We start from the raw sequence: 17,070 nt of genomic DNA, 5'->3' as shown, positions 1-17,070 counted from the left end.
GAAGAACTCGCTTGCCTACTAGGACATACCATGTGCATCGCAGTCGTGACATAGATGAGCTGAACACATGGAAGAGCAGCCTAGACCAGTAGGTCAATATTGGGGTAGCCGAGAGCTCCGCTATAACGATCGTCTATCGGAACAACGACGCTCTCATGTGCAAGATATTTACCACCACTTTACAAGGTGAAACGCAAGATTGGTTCCACATCCTGTTCCCACTGTAATGACCCAAAATTTCTAATTCAGAAGCTAATTACTAAGATAGGCCCCAAATTCATTTTCTTAGCAAATTTCACTAAAAGATTAATCTCAGGTATTTTATTATGGCTGCATTTAACCTTCTCGTTAGACTGCCTACGTACCCTACTAAGGGATCAAGCCATTGTAGTTCACATTATGCTTCCAGAACAATATACTAAATTTTCATCATGATCCAGCAGTCGGATCTTTACCAATCAAGAATTCAAGTGGCAGTCGACGTTTTATTTTTCGAATTTACAAATCTAATTTGGGAAGATCCGTATATCGGATTCTCGATTCGTAAGTTCCCAAGGTCCTCAAATATTACGTATTATAATGTCTCAAAGTTTGGTGACAATCCAATGATCGTATCGTCGATTCCTAAATTGACCAAGTAATGTATCGTAATGAATTTAGGTTCAAATGATCAACCTACATCATACGAATATCAAAACTGAATTCAAGACATCTAATTTAGCCTGAAAATAGCATCGACGACCCTCTGGCCACAAGCCGCCGCACTCGTCGCCCTGGGTGGTGGTCGGCCGCCCCAACTTGCTGGAAAATTTCAACTATTCTTAAAAATTCTCAAAAATTATAGAAATAAAGATCTCAAAGAGTAGAACAAACTTTATACCTGCGGCCATGTCCAATTTGACCTGGAAAAGCTCCAAATCGACTCGAACCTGCCGAAAACCCTAAGGTGGGTGTTATTCGATTCGACATTCTCGGTGTTCCAATGCCCCAACAACCAGTTGGGTCTTGTTCCTGGATCCAAGGGGAGTTGATTAAGGGTGGTGGTGTGGTGGGTGGTGAAACTCGTTGGATCGGAGGAATCAATCAAACCCCTATGATGCCGTGCGTCTTCCTTCACGAATTTGGGCCCTAAACCCCTCAATCTAAGGTTGAAATGATAAAGGAGAGGTTAAGGAAGAGATTGTAGGTGAAAGTGGGGTGAGAATCATTTGAAAAATGGCTGAGAATCCCCCGAAATTTCACCGGTTCAAAACCGGGTTGTTGTGGGTGCACGGGTTGACGGGATGTGGGTTTTTTCCTTCCTCCCCCTTTATTTCTAATTTTTTTGTCCCCTTTCCCATTAACTGATTGGGACAAAAACCAAGCCCTTCCTTCGTTCGCCTTCCCACCTAGTTGGAGTTTAATTTATTTGATAACTTTAGTTTAGTAACACGACTTCAAATGTCCGTAACTATACCGTTATAATCCAGACTCACAAACGGTTTTCGCCTATGAACTCGTAGGGTTGAGCTCTATCCAAATATGCCAAGAAATACGATAACACATATGAGGATAAAATACGTCCCTATAAACTTACGTTTCGTCAACGAGGACATTTTCGTCATTTTACTTCCCAAAAAAAATTCCACATAATCATATATTTTAAAATTTCAGGGTATTACAGCCACAATCCATTTAGAGTTTCGACGAACTTTCTTTGGTTTTCACCAAAGAATATTCATCCTATCACTCGATCAAGAAGAAGTTCGACCACTTGTTCAACGTTAAGAAGAACCTAAAGAATCGCTTCACGACTATATGAAGAAGTTCAAAGCAGAGAGGGCAAAGATAGTCGGATACAACAACCCAATAGCTAGTGCAGCCTTCTCAAAAGGACTTTCAGCAGACCACCCCCTGTTTGGAGAATTGATCATGAAAGAATATTTAACTCTGGCAGACTTTTTCGCGCTGCAGATAAGCATGCACTTTGGGATAAGCCTCACCGATACACGTTCAAGGCAAATCCGAGCGATCTTGAATATGAAGTCCCTAATTACTTTAAAGGAGATTCAAGGTCTGACTGGACAAGCAGCCGTATCTGAAGCAGCAATAAGCTATATCTTCATACGAGAAAAGCTGGGGGCCCAACTACCTGTATTCCACAGTTCAAAAGCTATCCTCTATGCGGAAACCAGTTACCAGAAATTCAAAAGCTAACTTTGGTGACATTTGTTGCAACCCAGAAGCTCAAGTTATACCTTCAGATGCACGTAGTCATCCTCATGATGCACTATTCCACCCAATCCAAACATGCGATGGTAAAGGTGCAGACATCGCCAGTGCAAAGTTTTTTTACGAACGTAACAACTTAGCCCAAAAGGCACGCCAAAGGCAGACAAACACTAGAAAGATGCTTGGAAGCAAGTTTTATCCTCGTCGCCCCAGAAGATTCTACGTAGGAACAACATGTACCGGTAGTTGAGCACCACCTATTGCTGCATGTCACTCAGCCCCAGTCGACCCTTACTCTATAATCAAAGCCCGAAGACTCAAGTAGCTTGACGGGTACCACCTCGCTAGCCGAGGATTATTAGTTGTTATGCAGTTCCTACTTTGCAACTAAGTTCTCGTTCGTTTCACTCGTTTTTTAATGAGGAATTCAGAAGTAATATACAACATGGCTCGACTGAATGCTTACAACAACTAATCACTCATGCACTTCAAAAGAAGATCGCGCCATTCTTAAGGACTCATCACAGATTGCTCCCTCCGAGGGATCAACCATGCTTTCCAGTGCAAAAGAGTAAACCAATTCCCCGACACCCATCTAGATCTGCTCTCTAGTGCGAGAGGATAAACTAATTGTTCTCCAGTGCGAGAGGGTAAACCAATTTCCCGACACCCACATGGGTCTGTTTTCCAAGGTGGGAGGATAAACTTACACGCTGATATCCAGACGTGGACGAGTCAGGCTGCCCTGGTATAACTAGGTGCACGATGGCTTGCGCCAAGATTCTTAGAAATAAACACAATGGTCTTTTTCAAGGCTTAGCTAACTGAAGGATTCTGGGTTTCTTGGCCTAATTCACGGGGAACTGGGCCTCAGAGATGAAGAGGCATATTATGCAGTACGCTCCATGGATGGCTACCCTGGAACCCTAAAGCTGCTACCGAGTGCACTAAGGTAGCCTACGATTTTTGGAAGACTACTTACGATTTGTCCTTTGAGCAGTAAAGCTGCGGTAGACTTATACAAACGCACGTTCTTGTGAAAGGTTAAACAAGCTAGCATGTAGATACGAAGCTTTATCCACTACTGACATGTTACGCAGTCAATAAGCTTCACCTCTGCCAAGCGCAGAATGATCAATTAGATCTACACTAATTCCTAAAATGTTGTGATACTTGCTACGCAACCCATGAAATTGGTTACATAAAGAACAAGGAGTTCTCTTGAAACTTTACTTACGAAATTTCATACAACCACGTACTTTTGATACGAAAGGTCAGCGAATTTCATGATCCAAAAATCTTCAGTATGTTGTGATGCATGCCACACAGCTTAAAGGATTGAAGAAAGCCAAGGTTAAAAACCAAGTGGTCACGCGGACGCGTCTGCTTCTGTAAGTGAGGTGTTCGGCTGCCGACCTTATGGTTAACACCCTTGCAAAAGTTCTACACCAATATATATAGCTACATAGCTACGCGGGCATGTTTGCTTATAGAAAAACAGCACGCCTGTTGCTGGTCTAAAAGTTAAAGGTTTGGCGTAAACAAAAGAAGCAAAAAAAACGAAGAAAACAAGTTTATTAAATTTTCTAGCAAAATTGATAAACGACTAGCAAAGGTTGAAGAAGTTCAAGAAAAACAAGAGCAATAAGGAAAACAAAGAAAATCCTAAAGGCTACCTAAAAGACTACCTTCAGCAGCTTGGACATCCCATGACTACTCAGCCGCCACACCTTCAGCGGCCACAACGTTCCCAGCAGCGGCATCATCTAGCGCTTCACCCCCAGCTGTTCCAGCTTGGACATCAACCTCTCCGACTACTTCACCAATGGAGGCCTTAAAAGTAAAGGCAATCAAGTCTTCTGGAGAAATAGAGAAGGTTTCGAAGTTTCTCCCAGCAAACTCGAAGTCATACGACCTACCAAAGAGATGATCTACATAACCCAGCTTGTAGAAATCGGCTTGACTCTGAACAAGCAAAGCCTCGAGCCTAGCCTTCTCACCTTTTAGCTACCCGTGTTCCTCGAGCAGACCAACATGGAGGTGCTGCAGCTCATCCACTTCTTTCTTTAAACTTTCGTTGATCTTCAGCGCACTTTGGAGTTCCAATACTTAGGGGTTGAAGCCTATCAACGACCTTCTTGAAGTGGATCACTTGGTTATAAGCAGCAATCAACTCTTCATCATTTGCATAAGCAGCAGAACGAAGCTCAGAAACGGCACACTTAAGATCTTGAATATGAGGTATGTGACATTCGATCTTATTCTCTGCACTTTCATACTTAACTTGGATCACGTTAAGCCTAGTCTTCAAGTCAACAATCTTTTGGAAAACGGTCTCAAGCTACAGAAAATAGGGGCAGAGATATTATACCCCTTCAAAGCGACGAGCTCAGATTCCAACCTCTTAATCTTCTTGGCAGAAAAATAAGCTTTGGCTGCCACAGCCTTTGCCACCTCCTTGGCAGCCTTGGTATCCTCTTGGTCAAGGAGCATAGACTCAGCTAACAGAATAGGCGTCTTCTGCATCATTGCAAGTAGAATAGTTTTCCTATACTCGGCCATATGATTCGCAAAGGAACTTGGGCAAACAACCTTTTTAACGCCATTGACAAACTTAGCACAAACGTCTATGTCTACAAGTAGATTTGGTTTCAAAAGTGCATAGATCTTAGCAACCTCCCCAGAAACAGGTTTAGTGGATTTCTCACAACTGCCCACATGAGCAGTCTTCTTCTTCCCAACAGCGAATTAGTCTCAACAGTAGAAGAAGTAGGCCTTGGTGCCACTTTAGCAGCAGAGTCCACATTATCACTCTTTATAGTAGCAAGTTTCTCCAAAGGTGAACCAGACTTAGCCCCCGATGGACGTTTTGGCATAAATTTCGGCATTAAGGGCATGTCATAACTTCTACGCTGAGCAATCCTATCAATAATCGTACTAGCCACCTTTGGCACTGCAGGCGTCACTGGCTCAGATCTAGCAGCCTCATCTTCTTCCCCTTGGAAGAAGTCAAGTCATCACAAGCTTATTGGTAGTAGGCAGACCCTCACGAGTAACGGAGTAAGTCTTCGGCTTTTCTTGAGTAGGTGAGGAAGATTTTTTTTCCACCTTCATTCGTCCATGACAACGATCAAATGAGCTAATGCATTCGCCTTGATCATTTTCATCTATTATCTCGAGAACAACCCATATTTCTCTTGGCAAAAAGACTAAGCAGCCAACGCCATTCATGATACTTGGTAGGGGAGCTCAACCCATGATGGCTTTTCCTTTTTTGTTTCTTCTCTCAGACGCTGCAGAAGGCCTGCAAGCCCAACATTCCAGCAGCCCATAAGGCCTGCGACTTCTTCATTGATCTCAATCGCCGGCTTGGCCAGCGTTAGGTCCAAAACCCCAAAAGACATGAGCCATGCGGCTCACCTAGCACTGCACCCCAGCACCTGAATCCACGGTCTTAGCCGCACAGCTGCCCTTGGCTTTAGCCAAGGCGAGCAACCTAAGCAGTGATCCCTGCTACAACACCTATTCGGCCCATGCCGAGCCAGCTCTTAGCTCTTGCCAGCCAACGTGCCATACCACCCCGACGGCTGCCCTGTGACAGTACTATCCAAGAAAAAGACACGGAAAATTAATTTTTTTTCTTATCTTGGTGCGGCGCATAGAAGACAAGGAAAGCAACGAAAGACGGTCATTTGCACGGGCAAGTATAGAAGATTGTTAGGGGAGGGGGAACAAATATCCTCTAGCTTTCTCTCTCTTGTAGGGTAGAATAAATTGCTCTCTGAAGTTGATTTAATCATCTACTTAAGGTAGACTTAAATAGACTTTGGAAGTGATTTATCTCCCTTTCCTTGAAGGATCTAATTTCCAATTAAAGAGGGAATCTATGTCAAAATAGGACACAAACCTATGTTTCCTAAAGTAAGCAGATCTTTACACATGCTGCCTTTTCTTGTGAGCAACCTAACAGGTGTGGGGGCATTTGTGGAGCCAAAAATAATCAAGAAAAATATGGAGGCAACACATGGATTCTTGGGTGAAAAAGACAAAATTACCCTTGAGGTACACCGGGACTCCCACGCGTAAACAGTGGACAATAATGGCTCAATCAAGATCAAATGTGATTAAATAGGTATTTATTCAAAACCTATTTCATCAATCCTCATCAAATCCTCCTCACAAGGTAACCCTCAATAATTCTTTCAAATTAGGATTGATTACCTAAATTAATTGATTAATTTCCTAATTAATTGATTAATTTTCTAATTAATTTCCTAATTGATTGCAAGATATTATTTTGACATAATATCTTGCAATTAGAGCAAAAAAAACAATAAGTGGCCGAATCCCTTTTCTTCAAAAGGGGCCGGCCACACCCCTATAAATACCACCTTATTTCTCCAAAAACCTAATTCCAATTTTCTTGCAAAATTCTCCAAATTTCTCTAAACACTTTTCCCTCAAATTCTAACTTTGGCATCAGAGGTTCTTCGGCCAAAGCCCCCTTCCCCATTCATCATGGGCGCGTGAAGCTATCGGCATTGACCTAAGGTGTTAATTGTTTTGTGATAGAAGCATATTTAGGCGACTTAGCTAGCTTATTCTTGTGCATTTGTGTTATTATTTCTTAGTTAATGTAGTATTTCAACTCATTTTGGTGTGTTTGTAGGTCCAAAGGGTTAAAGTACCAAGAAAGTGCATTTTGGTGCATTTTGGAGTAGTTTTGGGCACTAAGTGGATAGCTTGTATATGGGCCAACATGGATGGAAGAATTTGGTGTTCAAAAGGCTAGAAATCTGATAAGAAGATGAAGAAATTAAACTCAAGACAAAGTGGATAAGGAATTAGCTCAAAAGAGGAAACATTATCCAAAACCTTATCCAACATTAACCAAAACCTTATCTTATCTTATCCTATCCTAACCTAATCCTGTTCTACCTTAATCCTAGCTGCAAGTGGACCTAAAAACATGATTTCTAGAAGCCTTATCTAACCCTAAAAGGGTGCTTGCACCCTTCCCCCTTTTATCTCTTCTAGAAAACCCAAAATCAGCCACAAAACACCTAGTTTCTAGAAGGCTCAATTTTGGACGAATTTCCTAAACCTTTTTCCTTTTGGTTTCTGATTTATTAGGCCTTATTCATTGTGGATTTGGGTTATATAAATCCTTTTCTGAAATTAATTGGGCCAAACCCTCTCCTAAGTGGATTAAATCAATTGTGCCGAAACCTAGGGCTCTAATCCAATAAAATCTGCTAAGTTGTAACCCTAATCTAATTAACCCTAGGACTATATAAACATATTTTCAGCCACAAATTCGTATCAACCCTCATGCTATACAGAAAACACCTTGCCGCAAGCCCTAGACCCCATTCTCCATCATTCATACACTCCATTCACATCCATCTACAACCTGCCGCACTCTACCACCATAATCAGCCATCATTCATCATCCCAAGCAAGAATACATCGTTCATAACCCCCAAAACCACCACCCACACCTTGTGCCGTAGCAAGGAAGAAGAAGGAAAGCCCTAGCCGTGCATGCCATTCGACTTGGAATTGCTGGAACATTTTAGGTGTAATCTTTCTTGTGTTTTTCAATGTTTAATTTCAAGAATCTTTGCTTTGTGAGCATGAGGAACTAATCCCTTTCTTGGCTAGGGGGAGTTTCGAAACCATGGCTATATTTGCATTATGATTTGATTACTTCCAGTGGTGATTTCATGAATGGTGAATTCAATTTACTTATCTATTTGAATTAAAACTTGTTTGTGTATGTGGGTTGAGAGTGCACACTTAATTTGCATGCATAAATTTGATGCTAAGATATAAGGAAACTTCACCTAATCGTTGGGAACTTATATTCATGAGTAGTAAAGGTTGTTAGTCATAATCATGTTAAGTAAATTCTTGGCATAAGTATCATGCGCTTTCATAGTTACGAATGCCTCGTCAACACTTATGATTTTCATAGAATTTAATGATCTTTGATTGTTTCTTTATTATGCGCTTTCATGTAGAGAACTTTTGAAGAATAATTTGATTGCAATGCGCTAATTCCATTCAATTCAATGACTTAAGGAAAATCTGAGGGTTAATTTAAGCATACCTAATTAACTTGGGGTGTTGAGGTTCATGGTTCATTGAATAAGCAACTGGAGATTGTTTTGTATGCAAGTATGTCATGTGTGGAGAAAGACCTCCTAGCTAGCCCATCATCCATCTAATTTCACCAAATTCGCGCAAATCTGCCTAGTTTAAATTCTTGTTTTGTTGACTTTATTTTCATCCAAAACCAAATCCCCCTTTATTTTAGAGTGTCTAACTAGTTAGAATTTGTTTTAGATTGTGTTTTCAAGTGTTTTGAGTCAAGTTAAAACCAAAAATTCGTCTAAATTTGTGTTTAGAGTCAAATCTGCCCAGTTTGTGTTTTTTTGGCCATTTTGAGTGTTTTTAGCTTATTTTGAGTCTTGTGAACTTGTTTTGAGTCTTTTAAGTCGAGTTAAGTGTGTTAAAGTTTAGTTTTAGTTATTTGAGTCAGTTTAAAGTGTTTAGCAATCCCTCCTAATCCTCGGTTTAAGAACGATCCCTACTTACTTATATACTACAATTGTCAAAAGAGGGTTTAATTTGTGTGTTAAGTTAATTTTCGCATCATTTTGTAGGTGCAATTTCAGCCAAGAAGAAGAAGGCAAAAATTTGCATCCATACACGCCAATCCCTAAATTGTTGGAACTCCAAGAATATAAGAAACTTGGCTGATTCCATACCGGATCGAGGTTAATTTTCTTGCAGAATAAGCATGGTCAATCTCAACGATGCCTCGGAATAGGATGATGGATGCATCACTGATCAGTTTGTGTTCCAAGTTAGAAGTTGTTTAGTTCATGATCGAACTACAAAGGCATGCATACTTCGATCTACCTTACTCTGAATAGCTTCATAGTAATCCGGAGTAATATGCCGTTCAGACTTCTTCATGTATGGTAATCCAGATCCATAACTGCCATAAGGTGTACGAGTCATTCAAATTCGTTAAGTTTTTCTTCTTACACCATATAGTATGCCCCTGTCCTTTTTCCATTACAAGCTAATAGTGAAGGAGGACAAATGTTAAGTTGTCATGTAGTGCTTTGCGAGTGACTTTAGTTTTTAGTTGGTTGAAAGGGACTTGTATTCGTTAGATAGTTTAATAGTTAACTTGATCATAACTGTGTGTGTCCTAAACTCATAGGTCATTACAGTACATTGTATGCCGTTTGATATAAGTTCGGAGGAAGAACTTGAGGAATTCTGTAGAGAATTCCAATCTCCACTGTGAGTGGTAAAACCAAAGTAACGTTTTTCACGTTGCTTCGAATTAAGTTATGCAAAATTCTATAGAAATCTGACATCCGAGTAGAATTATTTTTCATCTAATCTACGCATTACTCAACCAAAACACTATGAAATTATTATTACAACCCTTTAAACAAAATTTTACTGTTTTTCACATAAGCCTCACAAATTTACCATTACCTTTTTCATTGTCGACGTCACAGATTCTGGGCAGTGTTAGGTGGGGATGGGGCGTATGGTTCAACATAAGACAAAGAGATCGGATTTTGTGGCTGGGTAAATTTTTCATGGGAATGAGAAAGATAGGAAGAGAGATATGGTGGTGGCTAATGGTGGTGATGAGTTGAGGACGTGGTACGGTTTTCGTCAGTTACGATGGATGCTGAGTTGTATTTTTCAATCATTGGAGGAGCTTTGTGATGTTTTGGTCCACAAATGTTGAGTTTTGTTTATTATAAAGTTGGTACATATAACCTGTCTCTCTCTCATCAACTCTCATACCATTGTAACCCCATTCTTGGTTTCCCCCAGTGCGAAGATATATAGGAGCAAGGAGGGGCAGTCGCCCCTCCCTTTGCTGGAAGTTAAGCTCAAGAGTGACGGTCCACCCCTCCGGTCCCGTCGAAAACTTGCAGCACCATAAGGGACAAAGTTCCAAAAATCTTAGAGGAGGAGGAAAAAGAATTTCAGCCATCATAATCCAAACTCGCAACCCATTATCCCCTCCCTATTTGAACACCTGCACCTCACAGATCTCATATGCAGATGAGGTTTGAAGCTCGAAGGAAAACTGGCGGCGCTGGTATTTGAAGGCATGAGCAAATGGGAGAGGTGTTGGGCAAGCGTAATTTTGGTCTAGAAGCTTTCAGGCTTTTTAGCCAAAATGGTCCCTAAGATTTGCATAACACATCACTTTAGTCCCTGAGATTGAAAATCAATAGAAATGGTCCCTGAAATTGTCCATCATCCATTATTTTGGTCATTCCATTAAAAACTCTGTTAAGTGGTTCTGGAGCTCATACCGGAAACTAAGATTTTTGGCTAGAAGTTTGGGCAATGTTCAAAACTTCGTAACTCAATCGTTTCTTAACCAAATTCGACTTATAATATATCAAAATGAAGATAGGAAAGTGTTGAACAAGATTATACCTATTTGGAGGCCCAATGGTTGCCGGAGATGGCCAGAAAATGGCCTGAAAGGTGACTGGTTCGTGGAAAAATTGGAAAACTCGCCGGAAACTGGATAAACTTTAAACGTTCATAACTTCTTCAATACTCAATTAAAATTGAGTGATTCAAAAATGAAAATCATACTTCTCGACGAGACAAAAAGAATGGTACCTTTTCGATGGCTAACACGTCGTGGTTTGGCCGAAAAACATCCTGAAAGGTGATTGGTCCGTGGAAAAGCTGGAAAACTCGCCGAAAACTGGGTAAATTTTAACTGTTCATAGCGTCTTCAATAATCAAGAAAATCAAGTGATTCAAAACTGAAAATCATACTTCTCGACGAGACAAGGAGAGTGGTATCTTTCTCGACGGCTAACTCGTTGTAGTTTGGCCGGAAAACGGTTCGAAAGTGCCTGTCCTGGTCTCATCGAGTTAGCCATTTTCTAGCTGTTTTTCGGCCAAACCATGGCGAGTTAGCCGTCGAAAAATGTACCAATCTCTTTGTCTTATCAAGAAGTATGTTTTTTGTTTTTGAATCACTCGATTTTATTGAGTATTGAAGAAGTTATGAATGTTTAAAGTTTACCCAGTTTCCGACGAGTTTTTCAGTTTTCCAGCGGACCAGTCACCTTTCATGCTATTTTCCGGCCATCTCTGGCAACCATTGAGCTTCCAAATAGGTATAATCTTGTTCAACACTTTCCTATTTTCATTTTGATATATTATGGGCCGAATTTGGTTAAGAAACGATTGAGTTACGAAGCTTTAAAAATTGCCCAAACTTCTGGCAAAAAATCTAAGTTTCTAGTATGAGCTTCGGGACCAATTAATGAAGTTTGTAACGGAAGAATCAAAATAATGGATGGTGGACAATCTTAGGGACTACTTCTATTGAGTTTTGATTTCAAAAATCAAAGTGATGTGTTACGCAAATTTCATGGATCATTTTGATTAAAAAGCCAAGCTTTTAAAAAAAAAAAAAAAAAAAAAAAATGAGGTCCTGGGCTGCTGCAGTCATGGCGTTGTTTTCAACAAAGAGAGAATATTGTGTAGGATTTCTATTTCAGCACATTTACTCAGTGTTCAGTCCCTAATTTTTGGGTTCTTTTGTTTTTTTTTTTATCGTCTCTGTGAGGTTGAAGTGTTCGATGGGTGTGAATTTTCGTATGAGAATCGTGGGTTGTTATTCATTGTTACCATAATGAACGAATACCCAATTGCTTCTCTCTCTACTGGGCTTCAAGACGAGGGTCGGTTGAGATTGCAATTCCCTTATAAATCAATCTTTCAATTAAATATGGAGGCGTAGGCAGTTTTTTCCCTTTATCTTCTTTGTGTTATGTTGTTTTCGATTCCAGCGTGTTGCAATTCTAGATTCCATATTGAAGAACGTGCGAATATGGAGAAGAGACACGGATGAGTTTGTGAGGAACCGAGAATTTTCACATCATACATCATGTGATCAATTTTTGTTAGATATTGTTTATATTTAATTTTAAATAAAAAAATTTACAATAATTTATGATCACACGATATATGATGAACGGATGTAAATAGAAAATCTTCGAGATCCTCACAAAGAGAGTATAGAGAAAATCCTCATTCCTTACTCATTAAGTAAGAGTAGAATAAAAAACGAATTTAGTTGAACACGTAGAACGTGTGTGCTGATTGCTAGTTTTTTTTCTTAACAAAACTCGCATAAAAACACATTAAACTCAACAATTTTTAATATAAATCATCACGGATGACTCAATGGTTGGAAATGAACTTTTGACTCGTATTTTACATGATACGTCCTGTGTTTGATTCTTGCAGTTGATGAATAGCAAGATTGTGGTTAGAAGAGGTTAAAATACCTCTGAGTCTTTTCGGTTTCTGAAAGAGGTTTTTTTTTTTTTTTTTTTAAAAAAAACAATTTTTAATATAAAATCATGACTAAATATTAGGTAAAAAGGTACAAAATATACGTGAAGTATCAACCAAACAGTACTCTTTAACCAAAAAGGCTTTCAAGTTCAATTTTTACAGCAATATGTTCTCTTTTTTTATGACCTCCTCCCATCCTCTGAAGCATATACCACGGTTGCTGGCATTCCTGGTAAACAAAAAAAGAAGCTTTCCTTGTGCCTTTCGTAGTTCTTCGGCCGCTTTCTGCTCTCTCTCTCTGATAGCTTTGAGAGAAGAAGAATTAGAAAGCCTTTTCAGCTTGAAGAATCTCTCTCTGTCCTTGTGGGATTGTATTTCTGCAAATCTCAGGTGGATTTATGGATACGTGATACGAAATTGGACCGCGGGAATCAGCCAAGAAAGTCGTCGTATTTCCTGCAATCCTTTCCAAGTATCAGTCGTCGGATCGATTATCGCCTCAATTCTCGGATTTCGTATTTATATATAAAGGAAGGTACTTTTTAGATGCTCTGTTCATTCCAATCCATGGGTTCCATCTCTCTGTTCATTTTTTTTTAGCTTTCTTTTGCGCTTGAAATTCTTATTTTCTATATATAACTTTTGGAAACCTTTCGTATTATATATATAAGACAACCATTTGCGGCTTTTTCATACAAGTATTCAGAATTTTGATTGTGTAGCGAGATGAACATGAATTTGAGTTGTTAAATTTCGAGCTGCATAATCACTTTCATGCTAGTTTTTCGATATAATACCCTCCAGTTTCTTTGTATGTTGGGTGCAAGTTACGGACTGGTGTTGGTAGCAAAGTAACCTGTAGTCTTAAATTCTATATATATGTTCATGTAGGCGGATGTCAAGGGCTCGCGATGAGTCTGGTGGTTGGGCTGCCTTTGACCTCAAGCAGCGCCAGAAAAAAGGCCTCGAGCCTCAAGTTTACAAGGATCCTTTCCTAACTATACCGAACACTCTAACTTCTCTACATCCTCGTGTAAACGTACCGAGGAATAATGACCTTCCGGGCAGGCCTTTTTCAACTCTACTCCTCCCATCTGTAGATTGTTCAACTTCGGCAGAGAATAGCGTTGGGAAAAGACCTTTATTAGATGGCGATTCCAGTGGGAAACAGTACACTTCCGTGGAAGATAATACATCTTCCATGAAGAAAATCATGGATCTTTACCCTTGGGCTGACGATTTCTTGATTGAGGATATTATGGTTGCAATGGATAATGATATGGATAAGGCCTCAATTTTATTGAAACAATGGTTTCCTCCGGCAGCTGTGGAGAGAATAACCAAACTAGCATTTCAAAAAAACAACTCCAGCTCAAATGTCTCTTTAAGTGATAGAGAATATGTTCCTCAATCTCCTTCTGGCATTTCTAACCGTAACTCTACAATTCAAAACTGTCTCAAAGAGAATAAGATAGAATTGTTAACTGGTGATGATTACGGTGTGCAAAAGCTTGCTATTGATGCAGCAAATAGGAAGCTGGTTCTGGGGAGTTTGGAGTCTGTACCCATCGAACCTGAGTGGGAAGAGGATGATGTTTACTTGAAGCATCGAAAAGATGCATTAAGGATGATGAGGTATGCTTTCTGTTCATGAACTTGCAGGATATGACTATTAAGCAGTGGCAACTGTGTTTTTCTCTCCGTGTTTGGCATAATTTTTTGTTCTTATGCTGCCTTCTTTTTGTGTTGCCATTCTCGTTGTTTAGTCATCCACCCAAAGTAAAGGTATACAGCTTTTGCTTGTTGCCACTTCTCATATGAACATTTCTTAGGTTTCACAACAGAATTTTGTACTTTATCTTGCTGTTTTCGTCAGCTTTTTTAAACTATGTCATAGCATTGGATCTGCAGGATATGTCGTGCTTCTTGAAAAACCTATGTTTTTGCATACTATGTCGTAGCATTGAAATTTTTCTTATCTTAAATAAACAGGTCAGCATCACAGCACTCTAAGGCAGCCACTCATGCCTTTGCAAGAGGTGACCATTTTTCTGCCCAACAACACTCAAAGAAGGCTCGAGAGGAACGGTTGGCTGCTGAAAGCCTCAATAAGAAGGCAGCCAAAGAAATTTTAAGGATCAAGAATAGCAAAAATGATTTATGGAAATTGGATTTACATGGCCTTCATGCATCAGAAGCAATTCAAGCCTTGCACGAACACCTGCAACAAATTGAAACAAAGGAGCTAGCTAATCGCTCTGTGTCACCAAACAGAGTTAAGATGGAAAAGATGATTATACGTTCTTCATCACATGAGTCGTTTAGTTGTACTGACAGAAAGAAATTGGATCAACAGAAGGCATCATCAACGCAAAGATCGGCATCCTTAGAGATCATCACAGGTATAATGTTTCATTCATTGAATTTATAATTTCAGATGACATAAGTAAATAATGTCGGAATTTAATTTTATCTTCATGCATCAAAATTCTAGAATCTCTACTTTATGTTGACATAGGATAATTTGGGACACACTTATTTGTTTGCCTTATTTTTTTCTGCTAGGGAAAATATTATCATTAAATTGAAGCAAACCAGTTAAACTTAATATCATTTAGGACAATCTTTATAAACATATGCTGTATGTTGGGGGGTAGGGATTTGGAAAATCATGGATGTACAATGATAGGTTTTAAACTTAAAGGGAAAAAATAGGGGCTGACAGAAAAGATGGTTGGAATATAACTAGTCATCAGCTTTTCAATGGCTTCAGGTTGATTTGAAGGGCCAAGATAAATGTTTCAGGTTATTTGAATTTTGGGTTAAGGACTGTAGAGAATAAGTGCGATTTTAAAGTCATTTCAAATCCCTCTATCTAATGTTTGTAGTTCATTTCGAACTAATTATTCTAAATCCCTTTGTTACCTGCAAATTTCCTTATCCAAACACTGTGTGTGAAAGTCCCTTGTGCAGGGTGAAAAAGCTAGTGAATAACGAAAACCACTTTAAGTAATGTTTGACTGGAAATATAAGTTACAGAAAACATAAGTAAGAGAATCATTTTCAGTTCTTTCGTCAGGAAGCACTCTGTGACGATGCTGGATTGGGTTGTGTTTTATTCAAAATTTATGTGCTTTTAACAGAAGTATAACCAACAAAACCGCTTCCTACCAAAACAATCCCAAAGAGGACTGAACATTGCTTGCCCTAAATTCATCTACTCATGAATGATATGTTTGCTGGAACTTGGTCATTACTTGGCAAGATGGGAAAACAGTCTTTCTGGAATCAATACAATGCTTGTTAGAGGATTAAATGAAAAAATGTGGCACTACATTGTTTTTTTTTCCTTCTTGGTGCGTGTGTGTCTTGTGGGGGGTGGGGTGGGGGAGGATAGTTACAGGATGCAACCCTGATTTCTGTGTTTGTACGTGTAGGTAGAGGTAATCATAGCCGAGGACAGGCTGCACTTCCAACAGCTGTGAGAAGTTTCCTTAACGAGAATGGGTGATGCATCTTTCCTTTGTGCAAGTACTTATAAATTCACAGAATTGATACCTACTTTTTTTTAGTTTCTTGATCTTTTCAGGTCTAATAAGCTGGCAATGGTACTGTTTAGTTTGTTGTGTAAACGATGAAATGTTATATTGCAGGTATCGTTTTGAGGAGTTGAGACCAGGTGTAATCACAGTGAGGCCCAAGTTCCGTCACAGGTGATTGCTTCATCAAGTAACCAAATCAGTGATGATGCATGATATGTTGTTGCAAAACGCTCTTCTGCACTTGCTTTCTATGCCCAGAATATAAATCAGGCAGTTTCCTTCTTGATATCGGAGTCTCATATTTGTATGATTAGGAGTAAATATTTAGTTTTGGACGATTAATAAGCGAGAGATTTGTATTAGTAGCCTAACTCGTGTGCTAATTTAAAATAAATGTATCTCATTTCTAGACGTGGAAGACTTGTTTAATTGCCGAGATCCAACTGTGAACTTGATTGATTTGCAACTAATGTGAATCGGTGTCTTTAGGGTTTTCCGGAAGAGAAATGCTGGATGAACAATCACATGAGGTTGCACCAAGTGTATTTGAAAGTTCTTTTGCTCCTTAAGTGACGGAGAAGACTGTCACCGCATTAATTATCGCTAGATGAGCGTGGTTTAATCTGTTTTCCTCCAGAAATGTCGTAACTCATCCAACGCGACGATGGTAAAGCCTTTGCCTTGTGGGTTGAAATTCGACGGAAAAAAAATAACCTTGAACTTGAACTGCAGAACGAAATCTTTAGCATAATAGCATCTTCAAATAAATTGTCATGCTACATGCACTGCCAAGGCCAAAGTAACCATATATTCATTTAAACTACAGAGAAAAGAATTTAAACTTGAATGCGAAGTAGAACACTACAACGATCTAAATTATGAAAAAAAGAAATTGAACTTGAATGCAAAAGTAAAGCAGTACTCTGAAACTAGCTAA

General features: G+C 39.4%; 1 protein-coding gene across 1 annotated transcript; it reads left to right on the top strand.

The window, feature by feature from the left end:
• The first annotated feature begins 12,760 nt into the window (after nt 1–12,760).
• LOC103926683 lies at nt 12,761–16,544 on the top strand. The gene is made up of 5 exons (XM_009335497.2): nt 12,761–13,126; nt 13,483–14,226; nt 14,584–14,993; nt 16,029–16,098; nt 16,245–16,544. The coding sequence occupies exons 2-5, from the start codon at nt 13,487–13,489 to the stop codon at nt 16,306–16,308; spliced, it is 1,284 nt and encodes a 427-aa protein (XP_009333772.2). The 5' UTR covers nt 12,761–13,126; nt 13,483–13,486; the 3' UTR covers nt 16,309–16,544.
• The last annotated feature ends 526 nt before the right edge of the window (nt 16,545–17,070 follow it).

The sequence above is a fragment of a genome, unplaced genomic scaffold (genome assembly GCF_019419815.1).
Source record: "Pyrus x bretschneideri cultivar Hongxiangsu unplaced genomic scaffold, Pyrus_bretschneideri_v1 Contig18, whole genome shotgun sequence".
Classification (NCBI taxonomy): Eukaryota; Viridiplantae; Streptophyta; class Magnoliopsida; order Rosales; family Rosaceae; genus Pyrus; species Pyrus x bretschneideri.
The sequence above is the reverse complement of the archived record's forward strand: the minus strand, read 5'-3'. Positions and strand labels throughout refer to the sequence as shown.